The 12,511-nt window shown below is 46.0% G+C and overlaps 1 protein-coding gene across 2 annotated transcripts in view; it reads left to right on the top strand.

Annotated features, from left to right (window-relative positions):
* CORO1C (coronin 1C) overlaps positions 1–12,238 on the top strand; it is a 61,710-nt gene extending 49,472 nt beyond the window's left edge. For both annotated transcript variants that reach the window (XM_063143811.1, XM_063143812.1), the window contains exons 5-11: positions 1,886–2,067; positions 3,019–3,138; positions 4,784–4,888; positions 9,064–9,209; positions 10,646–10,703; positions 10,821–11,066; positions 12,111–12,238. In XM_063143811.1, coding sequence (XP_062999881.1) covers positions 1,886–2,067; positions 3,019–3,138; positions 4,784–4,888; positions 9,064–9,209; positions 10,646–10,703; positions 10,821–11,066; positions 12,111–12,230 — 977 coding nt within the window. In that variant the 3' untranslated portion in view covers positions 12,231–12,238. The remainder of the gene's footprint in view (positions 1–1,885; positions 2,068–3,018; positions 3,139–4,783; positions 4,889–9,063; positions 9,210–10,645; positions 10,704–10,820; positions 11,067–12,110) is intronic.
* The last annotated feature ends 273 nt before the right edge of the window (positions 12,239–12,511 follow it).

Below are 12,511 nucleotides of genomic sequence, written 5' to 3'. Positions count from 1 at the left end.
TTGGCTAAGGGGGAGGTGGATTCAAATCTTGCCTTAGTCACGAACCCACTAGGAGACCTGAGGCAGGCCTCTGTGTGCCTATAATATTTATGATGCATTTTCACCACTCAAAAGTGCCACAAGTTGCTAAATATTACTGACACTGCCAGAGTTGTGCCTGAACATGCACGGCTCTGGAAAATGGTGACAACACGTCGCCAGTTAAATTGCACAGAAGTTGGGCAAAATTCAGTTTCTGGAAGGTTGTGTTTCTGTGTAATGTGGGAACCTCTCCTTGGAAAATGTATTACTGCCTTTTCAGTTGTCTCTCTTTTCCTTGGGCGGTCTGCTCATAATTTATGCTCTTTTTGTATCCCTTATTAAGCTTCTAATCTTCATTACGTTCTCCTAAAGCTGCTTATGCTTTTAAAATCTTCCTGTTTTATTCTTCTATCCTGAACTAGCACCTGTCAGAAGGCACAGTGATTTCCCTCCAGTTCTTTTAAATACCAGTAGTAGTTTCGTGGGAGGGAAGTTTTCCTAAACACACAAGTGTCTAGGTTGAACAAAATATGCCCGAGCAAAGATACCGGGAAGAGTAATAATTCCATCATTCGCTTTCTTTGTAAAGAACTTATTAACGTTCTGATTTATTAGGCAATGCCTGTCCACTTCATTATTGTCATAATGGTCTTTTATATTGGATCAGTTTAGGCTGATATTAGATTATGCAAGCTAGTAACGGCTTTGCTTGATGGAAGAAGTCTTTAAAACCTGAACCCTTTCATACTTCTATATTAACATATATTGACACAGTAAAGCAAGGATGGTATCTTGTAGCCCTCCAGATGTTTTGGACTAGCCAGCATAGGCAATGATGAGGGATATTGGAGTTGTAGGGCAAAACATCTGGAGGTCCACAAGTTGCCCACCCCTGCAGTAAAGGATGCCATTTTTACCTCTTTTGTATCGCAGACAGATGCGTAAGATGCTGACATTTTAATTTATTGTGTTTATGCCACCTTTCAGAACAGAACCCTCCCAATGCAGCTTAGAAAAGATGATTAAAAACGTAACGCAATGTTTAAAATACAAATAAACCACATCACTTAGGAAATAAAACACAAAGCAGTCGCTGTTTTGAACAGTTGTAAATTCAGAACTTTTAATAAAACACACTCTGAAGCAAATACATGCTTAAGGACTGTTTTAGAAACAAAACAAAACTAACAATGATGGAGCTACGCTCACTTTTCAGGGAGAGTTCCAAGGATATGGGGCCATTGTTGAAAAGGCCCTGTCTTAACTGCCACCCCCAATCTGACGGACATTAGGCTAAAATAAGGCCTCAGAAGCAAATTTTAAGTCCTGGACAGCTATGGATATAGGCAGCCCTTCAAATAACCTGGTCCCAAACTGTTTAGGGCTTTATTATAATATATATCTATACTTCCTTTATGTCCACAGATGCCCATCCCCAACACAGCTAACAATCAAGAGATAAAAACGAAAGCTAGAAAGTAACAATCAGAATAACAAGAGAAGAGCACAGCAAACGTAAAAGAGCAAAACAGAACACAGCCCCAAGTTATGTAAAAAGATAACTGTTGTTGATGACAAAAAGTACCACAGAATTAGTTTTCATTCGGCATCAGAACAGGGGTGGGATGGCAGATGAGCCTCCTGGGAAAAGAGTCCCATAATATCCTCCTGCGTTCTTTTGTTTCTGGGTGGCAAAGCTGGAGGCTTCTTGAAGCTTAACTAGAGTTGGAAAGTTTTGTATTCCATTATGCGCTGTCCGGCCAGAGAGGGCTGGCAGGAGGAATTTTGATGTCCCAGGCAAGCAAAAAATATTAGCAGGTGGACTTTACTGCAAACATAGGATGCTAAGTTTACTCTCCTTCAGGTTGTGACAATGCCATCATCATCTGGAATGTGGGAACAGGTGAACCCCTCATCAACCTGGACGACATGCATCAGGACATGATTTACAACGTGAGCTGGAATTGGAACGGCAGCCTCATCTGCACGGCTTCCAAAGACAAGAAAGTTCGAGTGATTGACCCCAGGAAGCAAGAAATCGTTGCCGTGAGTATAGGAGGCACCACAAAAAAAAATCAATGGGATCTCTTTATAGCTGAGGTTTCTTGAAAACCTGTGCCAAAGATTTTCTGCTGTTCCCTTTTCTCGCTCTTAAAAGCCAAGCTGGTTGTATACCAGGAAGCCGTGACGCAAAGCTGTGTCTTAAAATTTCATTTTATATTCATAACCCTCTTTCCTTCTTCAAAGAAGGAAAGAGGGTTGCAGGTCAGCTGTGATTTCATCAAGGTTTAGAGCCTAGATTTTATGTTCCGTTCTGTCCTGGTTTGTCTGCTGTAGCCACACACATGGTTTTGGGTGTAGGAGTTTGATGACAAAGCTCTGGGCAAACCCCTCAATATACATGTGCCATTGGGTACGCTGAAACATATTTTGCAGCTTAAAAAATGACCTCATGACTTGTTCTGGAAGTCACATCAGGGAAGCTCTTACTAGGTTTGTTAGTGTCAGGGTCCGGGGCGTGGGCGGCAAGGCCTCAGCGCAGGAACGCCGGGGCCGGGATGGACCGGCAAACAGAGTCCAGGCAGGGCCAGAGGCAAAAGGCAAGGTCCAGAGGCAAGCAAGGTTCGGAGTCCAGAGGCAAACAGAGTTCAGGCAGGGCCAGCGGCAAAAGGCGTAGTCAAGAGAAACAGAAGGTCAGGCAAGTCAAGGCCCGGGATTCGCAAGTAGTCAGGTACGGGCTGCAGCAGGCACAGGAGACCGTGTTGCTGTGGCAAAGCTAGAGCGGAAATGCAGTTCTTATATAGCCCTTTCCTGGCTGCTCCCAGCTGGTCGGCATCAGCTCACCTGTGAGTGCTTAATGACGTGAGCCTGGATCCTGCAACTACTTTGCGGCCGACGGGGTGCACTGCGGCCGCCAGGTGGTGCTGCAGGACAGAACCTGACAATTAGCAGCTGGAGTTTGACCGCCTGCTTCCAATTCCCTTCCCTCTCCCGCAGGAGAAAGAGAAAGCCCACGAAGGAGCACGGCCGATGAGGGCCATCTTCCTCTCGGATGGGAATGTCTTCACCACCGGTTTTAGCCGCATGAGCGAAAGGCAGCTTGCGCTTTGGAATCCGGTGAGTGCCTGCGATTCCACGGCGTGCATTTGCCCTTGTTGAAGATGGGAAGCTATTCCAAAAACATGTCTTTGCGCTGTTTGGCTATGTCCACTTCTCACGCTTCTGAGAGGCTTCTTCCAGAAATGAATTCTACATAGTTTGGGTGTATTTAGTTCTTTACGAAATCCTCCATAGCTGCCTTTCTGAGCCTGGACCCTGAGCACTTCAGGTTGGAGACAGAGAATCATTCTTCAGAGAATTCAGAGTCATTTTAGAAGAGGCCTTGCAGCACCTGGCATGTACGCTCATCCTACTTCAATACTTCTCTGTACAGGTTTGGCAGGCTTTTGTATTGTCTCAAAAACCTCTACAACCCCTGTTTGACCAAAGGGGCAAAAATAAATGTTTGCGTGCCATGGAAAGCAATACCTCTTAAACTATTTTATTTTATTTATTTATTTTATTTTTAAAAAATTCTAACCCGCCTCTCCATCCTGATCGAGGTGGGGAACAACAGCAGCATAAAACACATAAAACATTAATCAAAACACAATATACATTGTTAAAACTTCCTAAAAACATCCTAAAAACATCTTAAAATTCCACTGGATAGGCCTGCCGGAAGAGATCAGTCTTTATAGCTTTCTTAAGTGCTAAAGGACTGTTAAGTTGACGAATCTCCTCTGGCAGGCGATTCCACAGTCTGGGAGCAGCAATGGAAAAAGTCCTCTGGGTAAAACCTGTCAGCCTAGTTTTGGCTGGCTGAAAGAAGTTCTTCCCAGAGGACCTGAGTGTGCGGGGCAGATTGTACGGAAGAAGGCGATCCCGCAGGTAGCCTGGACCCAAACCATGTAGGGCTTTAAAGGTGATAACCAACACTTTATACTTCGCCTGGAAACTAATCAGCAGCCAGTGAAGAGATTTTAAGACTGGTGTAATGTGGTCACCCCTAGGTGTACCGGTGACCAGCCTGGCTGCCATATTTTGAACTAGGTGAAGTTTCCGGACTAGGCACATGGGTAGCCCTATGTAGAGCGCATTGCAGAAGTCGAGCCTTGAAGTTACCAGTGCGTGCACTACCATCAGCTCCCATAAACATTTTCGTCTCTTTCCAGCCTTGGAGAGTTGCCTGCTTCCATGTGTCTCAACCATGACCCTGGAGAAATTCTGTGAAGCATTAAGAACACGTAGACATACAATTTTATTAGGATCCCTATGTTTCTGGTACTCCCTTCTCCAGAACTGGGATACACTCCCAGCCCCAACCTATCATAAGCAGCAAAATACTCTTCTGTAGGGAGTGGTGTATTTCATGGCCGACATTCAGCAGAAATGCATTATTTAATAAAACAAAATCTTGTTCTTAATAACCTGTTGAATGCATTGAGGACAGGGCAGGCTGTTGGTTCAAACACAGTGCTGCAGTGTTTCCCCTGAACCTTCGCCTTTGAGGCATAAATTCTTTTGGAAGGGATTTTGGATGCATTCAGTAAGATTCCCATTATTTTTAGTTGTCTTGCTTTAGAAAATAAGCTATTGGGTTATTTTGTTTGGTTTGAGAGAAGAATCTTCCCTTTCTTCAGCAGAACAAACAGGAGCTTTGTGGTAATGGAGTCACATTATCCATCTCTTTAAAATGTAAGATGCTGTTTTTCCTTTGCAGAAAAGTATGGAAGAACCCATCGCCCTTCATGAAATGGACACCAGCAATGGTGTGTTGCTGCCCTTCTACGATCCAGACACCAACATCATTTACTTGTGCGGAAAGGTGGGTAGCCGCTGCTGTACTGATCGGAATGATTTCACGCCAGCCTTTCATGAAAATGCCGCCAGTAAAACGTGTTGCTATGGCCAATGTTCCATCTCTTCGTTTCCGGGGAATTTAAACAAAAGCAAAACACCAAGCGGGCGCGTCCCTTCCACCCCAGAAAATAAATAGAGAATTCAGTGGTCCACATCAGAAGCGATGCGTGATAAATGCAGGAAGAGATACAAAAATCAATTTATTTATTATTTTTATTTATTAATTACATTTCTATACCGTCCAATAGCCGGAGCTCTCTGGGCGGTTCACAAAAAATAAAAACATTCAAAGTATAAAACAACAGTATAAACCCATAATATAAAATACAATATAAAAGCTCCACCAGATAAAAACAGCAGCAATGCAAAATTACAAATTTAAAACACCGAGTTAAAATTTATTTATAGACTGTTAAAATGCTGGGAGAATAAAAAGGTCTTCACCTGGCATCTAAAAGCATATAATGTACCTAAGTGCCAAGCGAACCTCCTTAGGGAGCTCATTCCACAGCCGGGGTGCCACAGCAGAGAAGGCCCTGCTCCTCCTGGTAGCCACCTGCCTCACTTCCTTTGGCAGGGGCTCGCGGAGAAGGACCCCTGAGGATGACCTTAGGGTCCGGGCAGGTACATACTGGAGGAGGCGTTCCTTCAGATAGCCTGGCCCCAAGCCATTTAGGGCTTTAAAGGTATTGCAAAAAGGAATCATTCCCCACTAAAAATTTCCATCTCAGGTCACCTGACCCGTCTTGCCTCAGATGGTGATGGGACCTAAAGAAAGGACTTCAGAGACCACATTCAGACGACTGTAATCCAGTACACTGAACATGCTTGGCATAAAATTAATGTTAAGTTTACAGAACAAGTAATGAAAGTGTGAAATATTGCAGAACTGCCAAAACTAACAGAGGCTATAAGACGGAGAGACGGCAAACAACAAAAAAAGGAAATCTTTAATATTAGCTTGGTCTCCTGCCATTTCTTTTATGAAATTAAGGGTCAATTTTGAAATTAAGTGTTTTCCCATATTGTAATATTTTATATGATAAGTTACTTAGATTTATTCAATTTTTTTAGTACTGTATTTCTTCGATTCTAAGACACCATTGATTGTAAGATGCACACTAATTTCAGCACCACCAACAGAAAAAAAGCTTTGATTCTAAGAAATAATAGACGCACCTGCGATTCTAAGATGCACCCCGTTTTTAGAGATGTTTATACGGGGGGAAAAGTGTGTCTTAGAATCGAAGAAATACAGTATGTGTATTATATATATTGTTAACTTTATCTTCCTGGTTGTATACAACTCACCTTGATTTATAAAATGTAATTTTTATAAATAATAAAATGATTAAAACAAAAATATTATGCTTAAGCAGGAGAAATATTTTTAAGTTGCCTTTTAAGGTTTGCTTTTGAAGTTGGATGGACAAGAGGCGGAATTAAGCTACCTGATGTTAGAGCTGCACGTGAGCACTGAAATACGGAACCATTCCAGATGATGGATTTATTAATGACTTAACACCTAAGTAGCAGCTGGTTCCTCCTCTCCAAAGGGTTGGTCCAGCTGAGTCCGGCCTCAGCACCGCGCCCACAGTCGCTCCCTTTCGCAGCCTCCAATCCTTCTCTCTTCCATCTCCCTCTCTTTACTTGTGAATGGTAGCCAAAAAACCCACGAGTGCCTGTCACTTAGTAATGTGTAAGCTGAACAACACAGCAGCACCGTGAAGCCAAGGTTCCCCAGACATAGAAGCTGCCAAACCGGCAACCCATTCCATGGCCTCCTGATAAAAGCCCATATTTACATATAAAAGGAATATTAAAATTATAGTTTAACAAGGAACCTATTAAAGATCAGAGAAGCCAGCAATTGACCGTGTTTTTCTTCCTTTCTTTGAGTTTGTTTCGCTGTCCCTATCATGCAGGGGCTTAAAGAAATAATAGTTGAGTGAAACAGTGTCTTTGGATCCTTTGTTTTAAAAGAAAGTTTTAATGGATGGAAGCAAATGAAAGATGAGACTCATACCAGATGGGGCAGAATAAGCAAGTAAAACTGAACTGGGGTTCCCATATTTACCCCCTAACGTGCTTTATGTTCAGCTCCCCACTTCTTTCCCCCGGTTTGGCTTCCACAGGCGCTTCTAGTGGGCTTGTGCCCCTGCTGAGGCTGTTTCCCCGGCCTCTTTGGATGCAAGAAATGCTGGTGTTCCGATGCTGAATGGCCTAAATCCATATCTGGAAATGCACCAGGGCTGAGGCTGTCTGGGCCCTGAAAGAAGTGCTGCTTAGCACCCGGGAATTTCCTAGCTCCCTCTCAATCCAGGATTAAAACAATAAACAAACAGTGTCACTGCTAAGATTCACCCACTGTTTGTGAATAATCCTTTTTTATTTATTTGTTTTCAGTGGGGCTGGGTTGCATCCCCACATCACTTTGACACCCCCCAAATAATCTGGCCGGAGTGCTTGTCGTAAGGCTTTCGATATGTTCTAGACACAGACTGATCAATGGGAGGACTTCTGTCAGGGGAAATTACCTATAAAACCTGCTGTCACCCGCGGGGGCTGTGATTCTTGATGCTTCAGTCCTTTTTATGGGATGCCTACTAAAGGTCAATCTTCTAATAGGAGAAAGTAACTTGCTGCCCTTCCTGGGTTGGGACTATGTGAAGGAGCCCCTGGCTTGTAGCTGGCGGGCAGGTTTTCATGGATAATGTGAGGTTTTTCTCCCTCTCCTCTCCTTCTAGACCTGTGGGTCATCTAATGAAACTAGGCCATAGATTCAGGACAGGCAAAAGAAAGGATTGCCTCACACAGCATCTAATTAAATTAGCCGCCCGAGGGATGGTTGGTGATGGCCGCTGACTTGAGATGGCTTTCAGAGGTGTTTAGACACATCAAAGGTCTTCTGACTGTATGGGACCTCAGCGTGCAGAGGCAGTTTGGAGCTAGTTGGGCAGGGGTGATGGGGGCGGGGGGGCCTCTTGCCCTCATGCCTTGTTATTTATTTATTTTTATTTATTTAAGTATTTTTATGCCGCCATTCAGCCAAAAAAGGCTCTCATGGCGGCTTACAAAAGTATTTCTTGACAGTCCCTGCCCACAGGCTTACAATCTAAAAGACATGACACAAAAGGAAAGGGGATTGGGAGGGAGGAGGAGGAGGGAAAGTGGTTCCTAAACGTGGCAGAGATACCAGACCACCATAGGGGACCGCTTTGCACCAAGAGCGGATTCAGAGAAAACTGTTCTTCCAATTCATGTTGTTTGTTTATTTAATATTTTTGGATTTGCTCCTCCGTTCGATGAGCGCTCGAGGTGATTTACAATAAAGCCGTTAAAAACAAATTATATCAGAACTGATTAAAGAACAGAAAGCAAACAGGGACTAGGCAATCAGGGTATAGAATACTGAGCCTGTACCAACGGTGCTGGCCATCAGCTTTACGGCCCTAAATAGGTTGGGACCAGTTTATTTAAAGAACAACCTGCAGCTATATGAACCTACCCAAGACCTAAGTACAGCCACAGAAGCCCTACTCATGTGCCCACCAGGAAGTTCTGTTAGGCTGGTGGGCACAAGCGACAGGGCCTTTTCTGTGGTGGCCCTACCATGGGATATGTTTGTGTGTATCCCTCCCTGACCGTTTTTGATGGGCCTTAAAGTCTAGGATGTTCTAGTTTGCTTTTAAAGGAATGGATACTCATTTTTATTTTATTGGAGTTTTTACTGTTCTGCTTATTTGTACATTGTTGTTGTTACTTGTATATTATTATTGTTATTTTTTTTAATGCCTTCTAAACTGCCTTGAAAAGGATTTGCCTTGAAAGGTAATATAAACATATAAACATATACAAAATTTTAAAACAACCAAACCAAACCAAAATGCAGTCGTTCCAAATGGAAGCGAAACTGCTGAAATATATACATTGCAAGAAAACAGGAGCCTTTCAGAATCAAAGAGGAGCAGCATTAATTAGCAAAAGCTTGGCAGAACAGGCCAGTTTTTGTCCACCATGTTTTGCCCTGCCTCCTCCGCACGTGCATCTCCTAAATGAGGGAGGCTGCCCATGTGTGATGAGCCAGCAGGACGTCTGTCTCAGAGTCGTTGGCCTTCCTCCATCCCTCGTCTCCTCCAGGGCGATAGCAGCATTCGCTACTTTGAGATCACGGACGAGTCCCCCTACGTGCACTACCTCAACACCTTCAGCAGCAAAGAGCCGCAGAGAGGGATGGGATTCATGCCAAAGAGGGGCTTGGATGTGAACAAGTGTGAGATCGCCAGGTAAGGAGGGGGACCAGGAATGTCCGAGCCTCCCTCAGGAACGCAAACCGCCCAGGGTGCAGTCGCGGGGGCTGCTGCGATTCCCCGTTGGCTGCAAAACTGTGCCGTAGAATCTATCCCGCTTCCCTTCTAAACCAGGGATGGGGAACATCTGGACCATGTTGTTGCTCTGGAACTCCCATCATCCCTCACTGTTGGCTGTGTGGCAAGGGCTGATGGGAGATGTAGGCCAACGACCTCCGGAGGCCCAGGACGACAGCAGGCTTCCGCATCACCAAGCAAAACTGTTACAAATAACGTGGGGACAGGAAAAGAGCCAGTGTGGTGTAGCGGTTAGAGTGCCGACCTGGGACTGGGACAATCCGGGTTCTAGTTCCTGCTTGGCCATTAAGGTCACCGGGGGGGGGGGGGGGGGCTTTGAGCCAGTCACTGGCTCTCAGCTAACCCACCTCACAGGGTTGTCGTGAGGATAAAACGGGGAGGAGGAGGAGGATCTCATAAAAGGAATAATAAGATTTTGAAAAGGAATCTGAGTGTCTCAAGGCTTCGCTGGACATAAAAAGTAACTTTATTGGATCAGAACAGTCATTTGCTTTCTTTCTCTCCATATCCTTTCTCTGCCAAAGATATTCTGCTGATATTTCTCTTCCTCTTCCTCTTCCTCTTCCTCCCCCTCCCCCTCCCCCTCCCCTCCCTTTTTTATACTGGGTTTCATCGTCCTGTTCCACTTGCCAACTGTGCATTCCTTGTGGAAAATATCCTGGTTTTGTTCATTTTTAAAGTTGCACTTTAGTTTCACCAGGTGCCCCCTCCTCTAGTCCTGGCCTTGTGTGTCATAATGCGCATGTCCTTTCTGCTATTTCTTACCTAGTCTGGCCTTTCATCTCCCCACATAGACATCTCTTTTTGTTTTCTCTTTAAACTGCCCCGCCCCCACCCCCTGTCTCTCCTGCACTACCTCTTTGCGAAGGCATCTGTACTTGTGCCAGTCTCGTGGGGCGTGAAAATATACATGCAAGATTTAAACGAACGCTCCCTGTCTTCAAGGGAGGCAATCACAGGAGAATGATAAATGGCGGGCGGCATGAGAGTGAAGCAAAGCAATCCTTGAGGTCATATAGGGCAGGCCAGAGTGGTCTATTTCCTTTGTCTTAGGCCCCCACGGGCTGACACTTTCAATAACTCATCTGTCATGAATGAAATACTTGTGTGCAGAGGTAATGCGACGAAGACCAAGGCTTCCAAGTTACTCCTTTGGGAGGGAAAAACCTTTCCAGGCTCCGGCCTCTCTGACTCTGTCCTTTTGGCTTTAGCGGTGGCTCTCTGTGCCCCGTGGCAATAAGTAGTTTTGAGGCCTGCCTAGGAGGGAATGAAGCCAAGTCTCAATTTTGAGCTGAGCATGCTTAAGTTCTTCCTATATTTGTTTCCATTTGAAGGTTCTTCAAACTTCACGAGCGGAAGTGCGAGCCCATTATCATGACTGTCCCTCGGAAGGTGAGTCTGGGTGCCGCCCCTTGAGTGACGTGTGACTGGGCACTTTGGGGTAGGGATTTCCACTGCAGAGCACGCTTACCCATTTGGGTGTTGTATTTCCTTGCCGCCCCTTTGCAGTCTGACCTTTTCCAAGACGACCTGTATCCGGATACAGCCGGGCCAGAAGCGTCTTTGGAAGCCGAGGAGTGGTTTGATGGGAAAAACGCCGACCCCATCCTCATCTCCTTGAAGCACGGATATATTCCAGGCAAAAACAGGGATCTCAAGGTGGTCAAGAAGAACATATTGGACAGCAAGCCAGCAGCAAACAAGAAAAGCGATCTCATCAGTGCCCCAAAGAAAGCAGCGGACGCCTCAAACACTGTGAGCCAAACTTAAGTTACTAGACCTCGGTGTTCAGGGGTCTGAAATTTACTCACACAACACGCTAACCCACCCGGTGTGGGTTGTTGAACCGTGGGTTATTGTGTTGTCTGAACGCAGCATGTTTTCCTTGGGGTTGCTCATCAACCATGCTGTGTGGCTTGCTAACCACCCTGAACAACCCAACAGCAAGCCATGGGTTTTCAAGGCGGCTTGTTCGAGAAAAGTAAATCGCAGCGCTTGCTTAACAAGCCGCCCTGCAGAAATGTGCCGCATTCAGACAAGGCGATAAGCCATGGTGGGTAGCGAACATGATTGTTGGACAAAAACAACTCCCTCCCTCTTCTGTCCCATTGAAGGAGACAGTAGCTCAGCCGCAGAGCGCACACTATGCACGGGGTGGTGGTGGTGATCATGGATTCAACCCACGAGGTGCCTCCACCTAACAGCCTTCCTCAACCTGGGGCGCTCCAGATGTGTTGGACTACAACTCCCAGAATGCCCCAGCCAGGGGCATTCTGGGAGATGCAGTCCAGCACATCTGGAGCGCCCCAGGTTGAGGAAGGCTGATCTAGAAGGACCAGGTAGCAGGTGAGGATTCTGAGGCCCTGGAGAGACCCTGACCGCCAGGGTTGACCAGCCTTCCCTAGCTGCTTTGTATGCAGAAGGTCCCGGGTTCAATCCCTGGCATCACCAGGTAGAGCTGGAACAAACCCAGGGAGCCGTTGCTGTCAATCTGTGGCCAGCAATACTGGGCTTAGATGGATCTGTGGAAGGCAGGTTCCTAACTTGGCACCATCCAGATGTGTTGGGCTACAGCTCACAGCCTTTGCTGGGCTAAATGAACCAAGAGTCTGCCCTGGTCTTATGCCACTTCCTCTGTCCCATGTTGGAATCGCAGCCCCTTCCTACGAGGCTCGATGGATTCTTTGCCACCCGACGCCACGTTGGCGAGGGCATGCAAGTGGCAACGTGGTGGTGGTGGGGTAACTGCTTCCCATTCTCACTTTGATATTCATGGCTTTCCCTTTCTCTTCCTTCCAGCAAAACGAAGCCAAATTGGATGAAATTTTGAAAGAGCTCAAATCTCTAAAAGACACAATCACCCATCAAGACGAGCGCATTGCCAAGTTAGAACAGCAGATGGCGAAGATTGCAGTCTGAGAGCCAAGCGGGGGTGGTGGTGGTGGGGGGGGTGGGAGGAAAGGGAGGGAGCAGAACCCTAGCTGTGAGCCGCTGGCGGGGGGAAGGCACTGTCCTTTGGGAGGACATTTCCATCTTCCAGCGCTGGTCCGGCACGTGGCCACCTCAGGCGCTGCGCCGGCCGGAGCCTTCTCCTAAATTCACAGAGTGCCGGCAGAAGCCGCGGACGATTCAAAGCCAAGCCTTTTTAGTGAGAAATCTTATTTCCTGAAGTTTTAGTGACCACGTGGCCGTTTCAAAAC

Source organism: Elgaria multicarinata, chromosome 18 (assembly GCF_023053635.1).
Source record: "Elgaria multicarinata webbii isolate HBS135686 ecotype San Diego chromosome 18, rElgMul1.1.pri, whole genome shotgun sequence".
In the NCBI taxonomy this organism is placed as follows: domain Eukaryota; kingdom Metazoa; phylum Chordata; class Lepidosauria; order Squamata; family Anguidae; genus Elgaria; species Elgaria multicarinata.
Note: the sequence above shows the minus strand (reverse complement) of the source record. Positions and strands in the feature narration are given on the sequence as shown.